The following is a 16,374-nucleotide window of genomic DNA, read 5'->3' as shown; positions in this document are numbered from 1 at the left end:
ACATATACTGTGATTATTGAAGCAATTAATTCAGTATTGGATTATGACAAGAGGGTTCCAACAATATCATGTACAGTGCCTTTTTTATCAAATGTACCAAGAAAAAGAATCTCAAGTACACAAAGTCATTTCTTTTTAAGCCTGTAATGGCGACAGATAACCACTTACAGGGAAATATATAATCTGCAAATATAGTGTACACCGTACAAATATAAATGTTTTTTAAAAGACACTTGACAATAGAAATGGTCATTTCCTGCAACTAATAGCGTGAGGTTTCGCATATTTGTGCACAAAGCTTTCTTTGACTTCTATATTCGATATGATAAATTAAAACTTGAGACAATATACTACTTATTTTTAAATCCCTACTTAAGGTATGTCTGGTTTTCTTGAATACACTAGTGTAGCTGTAGACATGTAAGCAAAAGCGTAGTAGCCTGAGTTGAACACTGGTTCTAGATTGTAAATGCAGTGCAGCAGCATAACTCTACAAAACAGGCTCAGGGAAAGGAGCAGTTCTCAAACAGGTCTCCCTTGCTACCTTATGTGGGACGTAGTTTGTTGAAAACAGCCTGTATCTGTGTTTTTATAAACTATATTCAGACATTAGACTCTATAAATGAGCGTTTGGGTTTGATGGGAGCCATATGCAGAGCCGGGTTGTCTCTCGTCAGGCTCGCCTGTCTGTGCCTCCCGTCTGGAAAGCGTAGCTGGGAGGAAATGGTGGCTCTGGCCTCTCGCTGGTGGAGCCGCTCTCCATACTCCCGGCCCTGCTGCTGGCTGTTGGCCTGACTTCCAGAGAGCTGCTCCTGGAATGAGGCGCGTTTGTACTCATTGTTCAACCCCTGGAACTCCATGACTGACATACTGAAACTCTCCCCTCCTACCCCTCCTCCTCCTCCTCCCTGCCCCTGTCTGCCCAGGCCAGAGGTCTGCTGGCTCTGGACTCGCACTGCTTTGTCCATGACCCCCATGAAGGGCCGGGGCTTCAGCTCAGGTTTTGTCTTGAAGCTACCGCTGCTCTTGAGGGGGCAGGGGGTGTCCGGCACCTGTTGCCTGCCGCAGTCTGATTGGTTCCCACTGGAGGCCTGACTTGAGCTAGAGCCCCTTGAGCCTGCTGTTCCCCCTCCGCCGCCCTCCCTCCTAACCTCCATACCAGACCCCAGAGCGAGAGCCAAGCCATCCAGAGCCACAGAGTGGGTGGAGAGTCTGTCAGAGCCCCTGGAGAAGCTGGAGGAGCGGGGCTGGTACATCTGAAGAGGGCCAGGTGGGGAGGAGCTGTTGGGGGACATGGGGTGATAGTGCTCAGTGGGGCTGAGTCCAGAGTGTTCATTGGCTGATCCAGGGCCGATGTCAATACCCAGCACCGGCGCAGGCCTCAGGGAGGTGGAGATGTGTCTTCCTGGCAGAGGACTGGAGGGGCCGCACAGAGAAAGAGGCCTGCCCCCGACTCTGTTCCCTGACTGGAGGGAGTGGCAGTGGTGATGACTCCTGCTACCCTGGTTTTGGCTTTGCCTGTGGATAGGCGGAGCAGGCTCCGGCAAGTCCATGAAAAGTTGGTTCTGTACAAACTCCTCTTGAGGGAAACATGGCACCTGATCTGCTAAACTGAAGGCCACACCTCCAGGGAGAGTCCTGTTCGGAGCATACGGATTCTGAGGCCAAAATTCTGGGCTTTTCCCACATTGCATGCTCACCTCCTCACCTTCTTCCTTCACTTCTTCTTCTTTCTCTGCATCTGTCTGCTCCACAGGGATTTGCCTCTCTGGACTTCCTTGTGAATATACTTCTGTCTCCTCCTCTGTGGCTTGATGGTGGTGGGTGTGAGGGTCCCTGTTGTAACCCTGTGGCGTGTTGTTGCTGGATAGCTTCTGATGATGTTTGCACTCTTCCTCTACCCGTACCAGCAGGCGGCGGATCTCCCGGTTGGACGGGCAGAGTCGTGCTGCTTCGTGGAGGTCTGCCAGCGCTGCAGCAAACTGCCTGGGGAGGACAGAGAAAATGAACAAAGGAACTTTAAAAATACTTCATTTACAGTGCCACAGAGACGTAGCATCCCAGTGCTGACTTTCCACTCAGCAAAAATCTTCTGCTTTGAAAAAATATACTTCAATTAATATGGTTGTACCTGCTGCTCCTCTTGGCCCGTGCTCTGGCATAATACGCTTCGTAAGACCTGGGTTTGAGGTCCAAGGCTTTTGTTGCAAACTCCTCAGCTATGCCAAAGTCCTGTTTTTGTCAAACAGAAAAGTCAGTTTAGTGTTTAAGTTTCAATTTGAACAGACAGAACAGAGCAACCAAACCATCCCACTGTATGATCAGCTGTGCGGTTTAGTAACAGGATAGGAAAGAGATAGGGAAATGTTTGTTTTACAAAAATAATCCATTCCAATAAAAAACAGGGTTTGTTTCTATCTTCATTATATAGATCTGAAAGATTGAAGCCTGTTTAGAGAGAGCTAGAGAGAGACAGAAACAGACAGAACTGCTTGTTTTTCCACTGGTTTTCACTGCTCTCATCATCAATCTCAGGTGAATATTTAATGACACAGATGCATTGTGATTCCGTCCTTGAAAGTGAGGTCAAAATGGCAGCCTTGAATGTGAGATTGTGAACATTGCTGTTGAATGTTTAATGATGGTATCATGTAGTCTCTCTCCTGGCCTTTACTGCTCGCATTCTGATATAATATGTGGATTTAGCTGGCCCACTCGCACATCCACTGTAAATAACCCCTGTGTGGAGATGCAGAGAAAGAGACTGTGTTCGGTTTGCCAGAGAGAATGACCTTATCACATCACATTATCTGCTCCATTATTCATTGGCTACAGTGACCCCAAAGATGGCATTTTTACACAGTCTGTTAGGACGTCTGTCATCACTGGGGTAGGTTCCAAACCTGGCTGCAGGCCACACACATCCATTTCTACACTAACAGCACACAGCTATTCATTATGTCACCACCTGCTTCCAGGTCTTACACGTACATTCTGTTTACCAGAGAGACATGAAATTACAAGCAGAAAAGCAGACTTATTTTTATCGTGAGCTACATCAATGCTGACATTATCTTTTTATGGCAATACAGATATATTATCTTGTTCATCCATCATAGTTGGTGATGACCATGACATACCTCACTATGTTGAGTTTTGGTGAGTACACAAATGGCTAAACAGACCAATCTGAGCCTGGATTTCTCTGTGGCATCTGGAAAGGTCGGAGAGGATGTACAGTTCAGCCACTAGTACTACCTTGGCAGATTTGTGCTCTGCTCTCACAGAGGACTATACCTCCCTTGATTGTTCTTCTTCAGCCAGTTCAGTCCTGAGCTAGGTGTTCCCAGCTTTTCAGGTCAAATCCAAGCTTGTAAAGGAGGCTTCCAGAGTATCCTTGAAGTGCTTTTTGGGGCAACCTTGTGTTTGTGTGCTGGCCATTTTTCAGCTAGCCAAAGAAGACTTGTTTTGGCAGCCTTATGTAGGGCATTCTTGTCACATGGCCAGTCCATCTGAGCTGTGTGAGGATGCTGGGAATATTGACCTTGCTGATGACTTTGGGGATTCTGTCCTGCCCCTTGATCCTCAGCAGCTCAGGTGGAGAAGGATCAATTTCTTGGCATAGCACTGGAAGACTGTCTATGCTTCACACCCATACAGAAGAGTTGGTAATATGACAACCTGGTAGACCTTCAGTTTTGTCTCTTGCTTGATGATAGTCCTTTCCCATTATAAGTCACATAGATGTCCAAAGGATGTTCCTTCAAATGTAAGTAAACTTGTCAACAGCTGACAGAAAGAAGAAGAAAGAACAGTGAGCTCAGTGTAGGGTTTCCCAGGAGCAGGTTGGTACAGGTCTTTTTTGTGCTGATTCTTAGGCTGAAGTTGTTGCAAGCTGAGGAGAAGTGGTCCATACTGGCCTGTAGTTCTTCAGATGAGCCAGCGGAAAGAAAGAGCACAGTGACTTCCTCCAAGTTGGTTTCGGAATGGCTCAGAGAGTTATTGCTGGATTCTGACATTGGCCATCTTGCCATCATGAAGTTTCTGCACTATGCCAATGAACTTGAACAACCGTCCTTAGCTGTGATCTTCTGTAGGCCATCCAGGCTCACTGTGTCAAATGCCTTTGTTAGATCAATGAATGGCATAGATCAGCGTTTTGTTTTTGGCATTTGTCCTTTAGCTGTTGAGTAATAAATATGTTTCAGTCTTTTCTGAAACCACACTGACTCTCAGGTAGTGGACCCTAGTCTATGTGGACAATTAGTTGGTTCAAAAGGATTTCTACCACATATTTTGCCTGCAACTGATAGTAGGGAGATGCCTCTGTGGTTGTCGCAGGCCTGCCAATTGTCTTGCCTTTCAGAGGCATCCTTAAACTCCTGAGGAAGAGCATCTAATTTCCACAGAGACTGGAAGAGGTTGGTCAGTTTCTCAACTAAGCAAAGGCCTCCAGCCTTGTAGATTTCTGCTGGGATGGCTTCGGACCCTGGAGCTTTGCTGATGAGAGGAGGCTTATGGCTTTTCTGGTTTCCTCAATGGAAGGCGGAACAGCAAGGGACTGATTAATTTCAACTTGAAATTTACAATTGCCTCCTCGTTTATGCCTAATAGTTGGTTGAGGACTGTGCTGAAATGTTCAGCCCACCTCACAAGTGTTGTTCCATCTGTATTCAGGAGAGGTGAAGTTCCTGAGTGTTGTGGACCACAGAAGTACTTGGTGTTATTACTTTCAGCATGTCTTGCATGACTCTTGAGTGTCTCCTAGACAACCATGTGAGGTAGCAATTTTCTTTAAGCTTGAACTGTTATCATTCAGATATGCTTTATGCAGGTGATGTTTTTCATCAAGGAGTGCTTGGATTTCTGCATATTCTCATCAAGCCAATCATGATGTATACATGTTGGAACACCAAGTGATTCAACGCTTGTAGGTGATGGTCTACAGCCTCAACAAAGGCTAGTCTGGTGTGTTCCTGTTGTAGGTGAGTGATGTTGAAAAGCTTGGCGTGTCTTTTTCCTTGGAGGCTTGATATAGTGGTAAAGTTAGGAAATTATGAATATTCAGTACCACACATGACCTTGGTCACCTTGACATTGTGATGGTTACTCCTTCTCACAATGACATCAATGACATAGTCAATCAATCTATGAAGTTTTCTTGTGCTTTGGTAACTAGAACTGTGTGTTGGTTGAACTCTGGGCATGTTTTGGGTGCTAGATAGCCATTGTTGTTACATTTTCCAATGCCATGTGTACATATGACTCCATTCCATGATTGATGGTCATTTCCTACTATACGCTTGGGTAAGCTTGCTAGTTGGTTGACCAGGTGTTTTTTTGTTGTTGTTTTTTTACAGTAAAAGCAACACCTGCATCACGTCTTTCCTCCTGTCTTCATCTGCTCCAGAAGAATGTGTAGCCTGCACCCACTTCACACCTGTCCAATATTGGCCAGCTGGGTCTCAATAAGGGCAGCAATATCCAAGTTGTATCTGGCTAACTCTTTGCCTACGGGGGGGGGGGGAATCTCTCTTTTTAATCCACATGTGACCATCAAAGGCCGCACATTCCAGGCACCAACGGTAAGTGGTATCACTTTAGCCTTTTTTTTTTACATTTTGTTTTGTTTTGTTTTTCAACCGCAGGTATGGGATCCTGCCAGCTGTGGTATGATGTTTTGAAACAAACAAGGGTACCTTTTCTGAACCTCTCCTATCTATGGAGGTGAGCAGTGTAGTAAGGGGACATGACTTGCTCATTGAAGATTTGTGCAGCGTCAACCTCACTCTCTTTTGACCAGCCCCATCTGTAGCCAGTGGCAAGACGTAGTCAAGACAACTGGAGGTGGTCCTTTAGGTGGAATTTTCAGAGGTTTCATATGCCCCGATTCAGACAAGCTGAGTTTTCTGGGTTGGTTACTTGCCACCCAGGGTTGAAAATTGGCAACTGCTGACTAAACCGACTCACCAGGGATGAGCCTGGTGTGCACCTATGGTAGCAGCTAGTGGGCCCAGATGGAACAAGCCAGAGGCACAACTAGCTGGTCAAACATAAACAGATAAATTATATATCTTAAGGAATCATCTGCCTTTTTTTACCAGCCCACCTACTATCCCCTCCAGAATCTAATAAACCTGATGGTGTTAAATATTGTATGATCAGATTCATACAGCTGTGGGCCTTACATTGGTTTTCCTGCGGCAGCGGGAAAGGTTGAGATAGAGGGAGACCCGCAGGTCTTTCAGCCCTTTCAGCTCCTCTCCTTGCCCCTCACGAGGTAGCTTCCTCAGGGCATACTGGTATCGCTGGCCTGCTTCTTTCATACGTCCTTTCTGCATAATACACAGAAAGAGGGAGAGAAAGGAACGAGCAGGCAAACTGCTGAACTACTACACAAAAACACCTCATTTCAAAACACATCTAAAAACAAGTTTATCTCAATAAAAGGCTGCAAGGTCTGTCATACCTTCACAACACACATTCAAAAACCAAACAACATTATGCATAAAGTACCTTGTAAAGCATGTTCCCTTCCTCCATCAGCTTCTGCAGCAGGATGAGGAGGATGTCTGGTTTGGAGGAAGCCATAGCCCATGTAGCGTGACCTGAAAGAGCAATACATATATTTATCTTTCTATTATCTGTCTCACCTTGTCTCTTTTACTCTGTGTCTTACATAAATCATGTACCTGATCGATCATGTGGAGCTGTTCTATAGCCTGTTGGTTGATGAGGAAGAGAACCCGAGGATGCAGGAAGAGAAAGGTAGAGATAGAGTTGGTAAGGGGGAATCAAAACTGCAGGAGCTGCAGAATGGAGTATAATAATATACTGTTTGGAAGTGAAACAGACAAATATAAAATAATATAAATGCAAAGCAGGCAGGTTCAAAAGTATAGCACATAGTACAAATCTATCCAAGTGAGCTGACTCCTCAATGATTGTTTCAAGTCAGATACAAATGTGGATACACTCTCAGTAGCAAGTTTATCCACAAAGGTGATATAACTTTGTATGTTTAAGAGCCTGAACTGTAGTTTATGGTGCAGTTTGATCTGACTATTTTATATGTTTTTTCAAATTTTGTGCTATGAGTTAAAGTTTCATAAAAGTAGGATTTATTGCAGGGCTATTATGTAAGCATGGTGTTTATACCCATCTTGGATCCTTTCTTGAGCAGCAAAGCCACCAGGGCCGGGTTCTGGCAGCCGGGAGTCCTGTCTGAAGCCCTGGTGCCGTTGTTATCGGCCCTCTCCAACACCGCTCCATGGTCCACTAGGCAATGCACCTACAGTGTAGGAGATAACAACATGCTATATTTACTGTATGTTTAAATAAGACTTAATGTTAAAGTGTCTATATTAAACGCTGAATGCTACATTAGCAGAAAAATCCACACAGTAGTAAAAGCCACAAACCACGATGGTTAAATCTCTGATCATCAGATAGTTTTAGATTATTTTCTTGCTGATTAGTAAATTACATTAATGAGTGTCAAGATAGATTTCAATCTTTTCACTCCATATGAGATCTGATTGCAAATTGACTTCCTGTGTTTGCCGTGCAGTTCTCAGGACTATGATTATTCTTACCATATTAACGTAAGTATGATTAAATGGGCTAAAATAGGTTGTTGGGAGTGTGAGGCAATTATGTATTTTACTTTGCTGATCACCTTTCAACAATTATGCCATTTTTCAACCCACTGTTATGTAAACACCATCTACCAAGGTCTTCTAATTGCATCTCAACCACTGAGAGAAAAGTACATGAAAATAAAGTATTTCAAATGAAGACAGACATGTTTTCCATATTATGATCTAGCAGCATGAAACCCACTGTATCTGCATCCCCATTAAGGGCCGCTAGGTCAAGAGGAGTCCGCCCCTGTCTGTCTGGTTGGTTCAGGTCTGCACCTGCCTCCACCAGAAGCTGCACCACACCTTTCTGGCCCTTCATACAGGCCCAGCTAAGTGCGGTCAGCCCCTCCTGATCAGCAGAGGACAGAGCGGCACCTGGGACCACAAACAATACAAATATTGTTCTACAGTTCATACATTCATGAAACAAGTTTGGATATTAGTGGTCAGAGCAGGGACTCTCACTCTTTGACAGCAGCAGTTCAACGGTGCTTATGTGGCCTTCAGACGCAGCCAGCATCAGTGCAGTGCGACCCTGCTTGTCACTGACATTGATGTCTGTACCTTGCTTCAGCAGCAGCTCCACAACCTGGGAGAGGAGACAAAGTGTTAAAAGATGGGCCAAAAACAGTACTGCTTAAATGAGGGAAATTGTGTATCAGAAACTCTACCCCTCACCTGTGTGTGTCCGTGTTTTGTAGCGCAGAGGAGTGGGACCACCCCCCTGCGATTTGACAATTCCAGCACTGCCCCCCGCTCCAGTAAGAACACACACACCTCCATCCTCCCTCTCCCCGCTGCCGCACTCAGCACTGACAGAGGGTCGACATAGAGATGAGACGACGAGGCGGAGAAAAATATGTAATTGACACATTTAGAGAGAAGTAGAAGCAGGAGTGAGAAACAGAGGGAAATGTGGGGCTATTCAATTGTAACACAGGTGTTGTAGCTATTTGTGTTATCCTTGTTTCATCAGACAAACTAAACAATTGTAATATTTTCAGGTTTAATACAAACATAGATATAACTTATGCCTTACGATGGGCATTGTTCTTTCTTTTAGTATGCAAGACCTTCAGCTAATTGACTAGCTGTGGATAGAGGCAAGGTATTAATGCCATTCTCTAACCTCCAAGTACCCTTGATAAATGACATCATATTTCATGTGACCGCATGCTTCAGTGAACAAATTGATAGTGTAATGCCACTTTTAAAGAGAAGTTATTGTCATATATGAGACAAAAAACCCAACTGTCTAGTTGTCTTTGTTTACGGTGAGTTTTTGCAGCTGCACAAGATAGTAACAAGGTTACTGAAGCTGCCGCTTTAAATACACAAACTAAAAATAATAAGGAGATAATTGTAATTCACACCCATTGGGAAGCTGTCCACACTGCTGTTTTTGGCAACTGTAATCCTCCAAACTACAAATCCCTGGTTCATGAATCAGACTTTTAAATGTATCCTTAGCTTTTTTTTTCTTTTTTACATATGTACTTTAATCCAATAATGAGTGCACGGATAGGAACACTGAACATAAACTAGACAAAGCCCTGGTACATGCAAAGGTGAATGTTTCACAGTGCATTTCATGCTCTCACTTTTTCTCTCTCAGCACTAGAGGGGACTGTGTAATAGAATTATACTCTAATGGTGCTGTAGGCAGAGATACAGGCTTCATCCGACATGCTCTCAGGAAATGGGCCTAACAGAATTCTGCAAGCTGCACATGCATCTGTGATAGAGGTAAGGGTATTACAATTGAATAACAGCTGCTTTTTAGATTCTACAAATGTGGTTGGACAAGATATTCTGTATGATAAATGCAATGCTCCATTTGTGCCAAAAACAGAAACTATTTACAATTGAATTCATTATTTGATATCAACCAGAGCATCCTAAAATCATAATACTGAAACCAGTGAGCGGGTATATAGCACTCATGATCTCCTGCAGCTGCATTCAAAAAGCTTACCTTGCATCCGTATACAGGTAAGTTAGCTATTTGATATTTTTTCCTTGCACAGAGTCAGAGTGTGTCTGAAATGAAAACCCTGCAGCCCTTGAGCATGACTCTAGAACCGAACTGATGGACAGAAAGAGGTGAGAAAGCTAAATTTATCTGACTGATAGAAGAAACGCACCCGTTTCTCCCCAGAGAGAGTCGTGAGCGTCCATCTGCACTGCCAGCTGTTCGTCTTTCAAGTCCAGCAAGCTTTTCACCACCTGCAGGAAAACACAATTTTACAGTCTTCTGTAATGCTGGCTTGCTGTGAGGAGAGAAAACCAACAGAAAACAGACCTTGACCACAGCAAAAGCAGAATCTAGTAAATCCTTAGTGTATAGCAAACACAGGCACTGCACTCTAAACAAAAAATGAATTTCTGCAGTGGTAAAAATGTTTTTGTTATTAGGATATTGGTCTGATGCGTACCTGTGTGTGCCCCACACTGGCTGCTGCTGTTACCGCCTGCTGTACTGCCTGTGTTTTCTCAGTCACAGTCTCATTGCTGAGGTGCTTCTGTGGATCAGTGGGGTTCTCTGGTCCCCAATCCTGGCCCAGCAAGATGTTGATGATTTCTGCATGGCCCTTCAGCCCAGCATGGACCAGAGCACAGTGGCCACTCTTATCAGCATGGCCCACCTGGCACAGAGGAGTACACAGAAGGACTTACAACACTGGTACTGGTTGGTGCCTGTGATATGCTGGCCTAGATCAGACCTGTTTATGTCATCTATTTCCCAGAATAGATCATGAAACTGTGATGAACACAAAATCAGGACTGTTCAGGATATTATTGGTGTAAAGGTACAGAGAGTGTTCCGTCAGAGAATTAAATCGGATTTATCCATCATAATTACACCAGTCACACCCACATTTGTCTCTTTCCCTCTTTGTACAGAAACAATACTGACCTTGGCCGCTTTCTTGCAGAGCAGGCTGACGATGTCAGCGTGTCCTGCAGCGGCAGCCAAACACAGGGGCGTCATGCCGCTGTCGGTGATCCCATCTACAGGAGCGCCCATTTCTAGTAACAGCGCTACCATCTCCACATGTCCCAGGTGAGCATGGACGGCTAGGATGGGGGCGTGTCCTACCACCTCTGTACACCAGCTCACATTAGCGCCACCCAGCATCAACAGACGACTTACCTGCAGGATGGAAAAAATAAATGATCTGTAAGGGTACAAATATATGCTCATTTAACAGTTTATTAGGCACATCTAGATAAAACTAACAGCCCTGAAATAAATGCTACCTTCATGAAGGTTATAGTTTTTATTTAATCTGGCTTTATAGAGGTGTGGATTTATTTTATGGTCATTTTGCGAGCTGTTTTTTTGTGTTGCTGTTAAACTCTATTGTACTGTTTCTAATATTCAGTCTACTCTAATTCATATAAATGTGATGGATAAAATACAACATTATAACCTGCATTGAGTTAGGCAGCGGGGCTATACGAGTACCAAATAAACTGGCACTTGAATGTATATTTGTGTGCATGAGTGTGTTTTAATGTAGATCAGATGTATGTCACCTTGGTGTTAGGTGTGTACAAGTTCCGCAGGGAGGCAAGCGCAGCGGACAGACTGTCTGTGCTGCAGTTTACCCACATGGCCTGAAGAACGCTGGAGGACACACCTGTCTTCTTACTCAGACCCTGTAAGTGTGTTAGCGAGAGACAAAGACAGATTCATAGAGAAAGAGAGAGACAGTAAGAGAGAAAGACAGTGATACAAACAGAGAGACGGAGCGAGAGAGATTAAGCTCTAGATGTTGAACTGTGTCCCAGGAGTAAAAGCTGTATGTACAGAACCATGCATGCAAACAGTACAATATGCACTGTACCGTAGGTGTTTATGTAGATGAGAAGTACTAATGCGTGTGGGTGATAGCAGGGACAGAGGTTCAATTGTATTTGTGGGTGTTGTTCAGTTTTGATGCAATAAAATACAATAAAGTGCAGGATCTTGTTTATCTGAAGCCTTTGAGAATAAAGGACGTTCACAGGGGTTTAGGTTCAATCAGTTCCAGTCATAAACCTACATAGCAAGTTATATACATATCATCATTGAACCTGTTACCTTGAATATATGAGCCTTGAGGATGTGGTGTCCCAATTCCATGGTCTGCTGCCGGTTCAGCTTGCCCTCCTGTCTCGAGAACATGAAGGCCAGGAGAGCGTGGCCGCTCCTGCAGATATGAGTACTCTGCTTATTTATCAGAAATGGCATGTATGCAACAACCAAAATTGTAATATAACAAAAGCTTCACTTTGGATGAGTATTTACACACTTTTTCTTGGTGTATTCAAAACTGACTCATAGTACATGAGAATCTTCTGCTGTTTGACATTTGACTTTTAGCCTCACCTCGGGTCACAGAGAAAGTCTGTGCTCTCTCCATCTGCTCTCCAAACCAGCCACTCCCTGAAGGAGGGGTGACACAGCATCCGTGTGCCATCTCTGCGTCTCACCTGCAAGCACAAATGATAGAGAACATTTCTTTAAATGTCATGGAAAAATTAACTGACATTCTCTGACTCCCAAAAAAGGTAGGTTTCCCCTTATTGTCCATCAAGTGGAAGCAAGTGTAAATTATGTACTTAACAGCCAAACAAACACAACATTCAAACATTTGAAACAAAAGCTTTAATCATTTTGCTCCCTTCCATGCAGTCTCACCATGAATCCAGCCAGGCTGTCTAATCTCTGCTGGAAGTCCTTCCACTCCAGCTCCCCTCTCACACTGCCTGCATTCAGTGCCCTGAACATTTGTTCATCAGTCAGTGGGTGCAGCGAGGCCAGTGCCACATTTAGCACCGGAAGTACCAGTTCAAAGACCTCTTTATCCGGGAAGCTCACACGGCACATCAGCAGGTAAACCTAAAAGATATTCATGAGTTAGCTCTGTTTAAATGATCATCAGGATGTGAACGTGTAAAAGTTTGCTTAAACTGAATACAAGGAAGACAGGTAAGAACAACTATGTAACACAAAATGATTGTTTTTGTGCTGTTTAGTTAGTTTAAAATGAAAATACTCAACTTAATATTAAACTTACAATTAATAATTTCAACATATTGATCTAGGAGGTCAGTTTGTGATTGTATGTACATGTATAAACTTGTCAAAGATGTTCACATGGGGAATGTAGCATTTTCTGTGGATTTTAGCAGCATTGAACTAGGTTGTGCAAATCAAGTACAAGTTAAGTGCTGTATAAGGTTGTTACGATTGTCACATAGATCGTAGTCATCGGTCCAGTTATAATAATTTTCCAACTTTGTCAGAGAAACAATTGCAACATCCTGGTAGTAAAATTGCAAACTAAAAAGCTGGTGAGCCTGAACAAATTAAAAATCATAGAAATAACCATGATGAAAAACCATTCTTGTGTAACCTTGGATCCTTTACCACAGACTCAGTGAAGTGGGATAATTTTGATTTCATCTGCTTTGAAACTAGACTTTACAACAGTTCAAACAGTAAATACTACTCCTACCTACCTCCTACTAACTTGTCCTTCTAATCTCTTGTATTTACCTGTTTCTCTCCTCGACCTGGGCATACACATCTTCAGCACATCTTTAGATATGCTTTAGCCAACCCATTATCCATTCATTAAGTTGTCATACAATATTTCTAGACCTTTGTGTTTAACACTTGCTCATCTATTGTCCTATTTTCCTCTGATGATCATGATGTAACATTAAAGTACTGTCTATCATTTACTGTGAACTATTTTTGGTACCTTGTATGAAGTCTTTCATCCTTTCATTTTGATCTTTTACTGATTTAATCTGTATAGTGTGCAGGTACTCTTTTTTATCCTTTTTTTGCGAGCAACATGCCCGAACAGTGGCTGTTGCCTGTGTACCTTGTGTGGTGATTTTACGGACATTGATTGCCTCAGCCTCAGGCGAGATGCCATTTCACGGCAGTCAGCTCACCAGGATGACTGACAAGTGTTAAGTGTTAGACTGTGAACTTGACCAGTCACTCAAGGTAAAATGTGATGTGTTTTTTTTTAGCTCTAAGTTAAAAGGCTTGAACAATCTTGAAAGTGCAGTTATAACTAATTGAAACACTAATCACTCTCCACGACTGACCTCTGACAGGGAGACAGGCACCACCAGGTAGTTTCCTCCTTTCAGCGCCAGATGGCCTTTATGGAAAAGATCCAGGGTCAGCTGAAGGTAGAGGATGGAGCCATGACTGCGTGTTGACAGGTGGCTGCTGAATTTGCTGAGGAGCAGTGGATCAGGGGCGGAGCCTGTCGGTGTGGTGACGTTAGTGGCGACCTGGGTGCTGCTGCTGACCCGGTGATGGATGTAGTCACTCAGGTCAGCTCCCAGATCACTGCTGTCTGGCAGGATGTCCAGAGAGATGCCAGAGAAGGGAAGGAGGGTAGTAATTTCCTGCACGAGAAGAAAACAGATAAATTATTGGAGCTTATAATTGAGAGTGATGTCACACGCAAGCGCAAACACCTCAATATTTAAATAATTGTAGGCAGCATGTCTTTGGTGCATTAACTAAGGACAAATGAAAAGAATCGAAATCAGGACCCATTCCTCAGATGCTGTTTGCCTCTGACTCACGCAGAGCCATGGGATACAGTACAGTAAATAGTGTGACAATGACTCAAGCTCTAACATTGCTCACAGGCATCTCTCAGATTCACATTTCATCTCCTCTCTTGCCATCCTCAACTGCTCAACACCGGCCAAAACCAGCTATGAGTGATCAAAAAAACAAAACAACCCTAACCCATGCTATTAAAGCTCAGTTCCTCATTAACGAAGAATGACATTTTAGTTCAATGAGACACAATTGACTTGTGGTTGCAAATTGTGCTCCACTTAACCCTTTCACAACAGTTTATGAATCATTTTGAATAATTTCCAATCATATAGCAGGGATACTGGGACTAATAGACATACTCTTCATCTTTGAATTTCAGTATTTAATGTTTGCTAACTTGAAATGAATCATGAAGAAAATGACCCCAAATGTGTTTTGTGTATTCCCAAACACTAATCCAATTATGTAACCAGCTGGCTGGCTGTCAAGCTCCAGACTCCCAGCAGACTCCCAGTAGTATTGCCATCCATTCAGGGCGTAATCCATGCAGCATTTGGAGACTTGGCTTTGGCGTTAGACAGATGCGCTCGCTGTTTGGTGGGATTACCGACCGGATTGAGAAAATACATCAGACTAGAGAGCAGTGAAGTGCCAAAAGCCTGAATGTCTATACCATGGCAGTAAAATGTACAATGTCCATCTACAGTGAGTGCAGGGAGAAGCAGAGAGTTAACTGGAATATCAATTGTGGCACTCAAAGCTATAATAAATCAAATTTTAATTTTTTTTTTTCTACAAACAGTGAACTTGTTGACTCTCATGATCCCAGAGGATGTATCCTATTGACTTCAGTCATTCCATGATTTTTCCTCTGGAGCCACTATGAGAATAACATTTTAGTTTTTTGTGAAATAGTTTGTACAGAGATTCATGTCCTCCCACAGGATGAATTCTAATACATTTGAACCCCCTATTTTTCATTTAGTACCATCATCAGCTAAAAATTAGCACTTGTGGATTGCCCCGATAGAATTGTTACTGTGCAAAATTTTTTAAAAAGGCGAAAATGCCACCCCCACCACAAAAGCATTTGTCCAGTAATTAAGTTTGTGACCAAATACCTACTGTACAAAACTACTGACACTCACCTTTTTTTGTTACTAATGAATGTTAACATGCTAAACTCAGACAAACCATGGTACACACTACCTGCTAAATATCAACATGTTAGTATGTTGGCATGCTGACACTGAATGTCAACGGATGTCTCAAAACCTGGTCCGATAAAACAAACTTAGAAATAGAGATAAGTAAGACCCTCTGAGATAAGTGTCTAATTCTGTAATGTAGAAAATCTCACTCACCACCAGGCCTGTCCTGACTGTGACCACCAGCTTGAGCCAGAGAGGGAATTTGGAGATAATCTTTGTGATGAAGGTGGCAATGGTGTCACCGTAGTCTGGTTTGTGGAACTCTGCTTCATTGAGACTGTCAACCAATATAATGTAGTCTTCTTCCGGTAGCCTCCGCTCTACATACACATATAAGAAGAGATAGAGACAAGAGAGGTTCAAGTGCATTAAAAGACCAGATATATCACATTACTCTACCTAAGAGCAGATAAAAAAGGGAAACAAAGTAAGATGGTATGATAGCTGTATCCTAGCATTATCCTGGCTGAAAATGGCTGCATCTTTGTTTTTCGGCTGAGGATGTGTTGAGAAGAGCACAAAATGGTGATATTGATTATATTCTACTGAAAGGGACCAGAGGCCATTGTTGTTTATTAGCTTGAAACAGGACATATCCATCATGTTTCACATCATCTAAGCTGTCAGTGCATCCCTGCAAGCCTGTGAGGACTCATACACTCAGACACAAGGGCTCTCCATTTTTTTCCTAACCTGCTTAATAGAGATAGAGTAGCCAAAACACTCCTTTGCTCCGACTGTGGAGGGCTTGGTCATAATAACACATCAATCTAGCTGACTGACTGTATCATGAGGGACTGAGCGGACTAATTTGCCCATAACATTCACAGCCTCTCCAGAGTATTATGTGACCTTGAAATCCAGAGGGATGCTGATTCACTAGGGCAAAAATAACACTCATCATGTAAATGACCCAACATCTGTTTCACAC

At 43.2% G+C, this 16,374-nt stretch overlaps 1 protein-coding gene across 1 annotated transcript in view; it reads right to left on the bottom strand.

Moving 5' to 3' along the window:
* Nucleotides 1-117: 117 nt before the first annotated feature.
* The window catches only part of LOC133984686 (protein TANC1-like), a 36,964-nt gene continuing 20,707 nt past the window's right edge, over nt 118-16,374 (bottom strand). Inside the window, exons 11-28 of the mRNA XM_062424141.1 lie at nt 15,597-15,763; nt 13,758-14,066; nt 12,331-12,531; nt 12,019-12,122; nt 11,731-11,839; nt 11,184-11,306; nt 10,561-10,797; nt 10,079-10,288; nt 9,788-9,869; nt 8,322-8,455; nt 8,109-8,232; nt 7,843-8,018; nt 7,159-7,291; nt 6,693-6,722; nt 6,517-6,608; nt 6,189-6,335; nt 2,132-2,232; nt 118-1,986 (exon numbers count right to left, since the gene is read on the bottom strand). Of these exons, the coding sequence (XP_062280125.1) occupies nt 603-1,986; nt 2,132-2,232; nt 6,189-6,335; nt 6,517-6,608; nt 6,693-6,722; nt 7,159-7,291; nt 7,843-8,018; nt 8,109-8,232; nt 8,322-8,455; nt 9,788-9,869; nt 10,079-10,288; nt 10,561-10,797; nt 11,184-11,306; nt 11,731-11,839; nt 12,019-12,122; nt 12,331-12,531; nt 13,758-14,066; nt 15,597-15,763 (3,863 nt within the window). The 3' untranslated portion in view covers nt 118-602. The remainder of the gene's footprint in view (nt 1,987-2,131; nt 2,233-6,188; nt 6,336-6,516; nt 6,609-6,692; nt 6,723-7,158; nt 7,292-7,842; nt 8,019-8,108; nt 8,233-8,321; nt 8,456-9,787; nt 9,870-10,078; nt 10,289-10,560; nt 10,798-11,183; nt 11,307-11,730; nt 11,840-12,018; nt 12,123-12,330; nt 12,532-13,757; nt 14,067-15,596; nt 15,764-16,374) is intronic.

This window comes from Scomber scombrus, chromosome 1 (assembly GCF_963691925.1).
Source record: "Scomber scombrus chromosome 1, fScoSco1.1, whole genome shotgun sequence".
Taxonomy (NCBI): Eukaryota; Metazoa; Chordata; class Actinopteri; order Scombriformes; family Scombridae; genus Scomber; species Scomber scombrus.
This window is presented reverse-complemented; position numbering and strand designations above follow the sequence as displayed.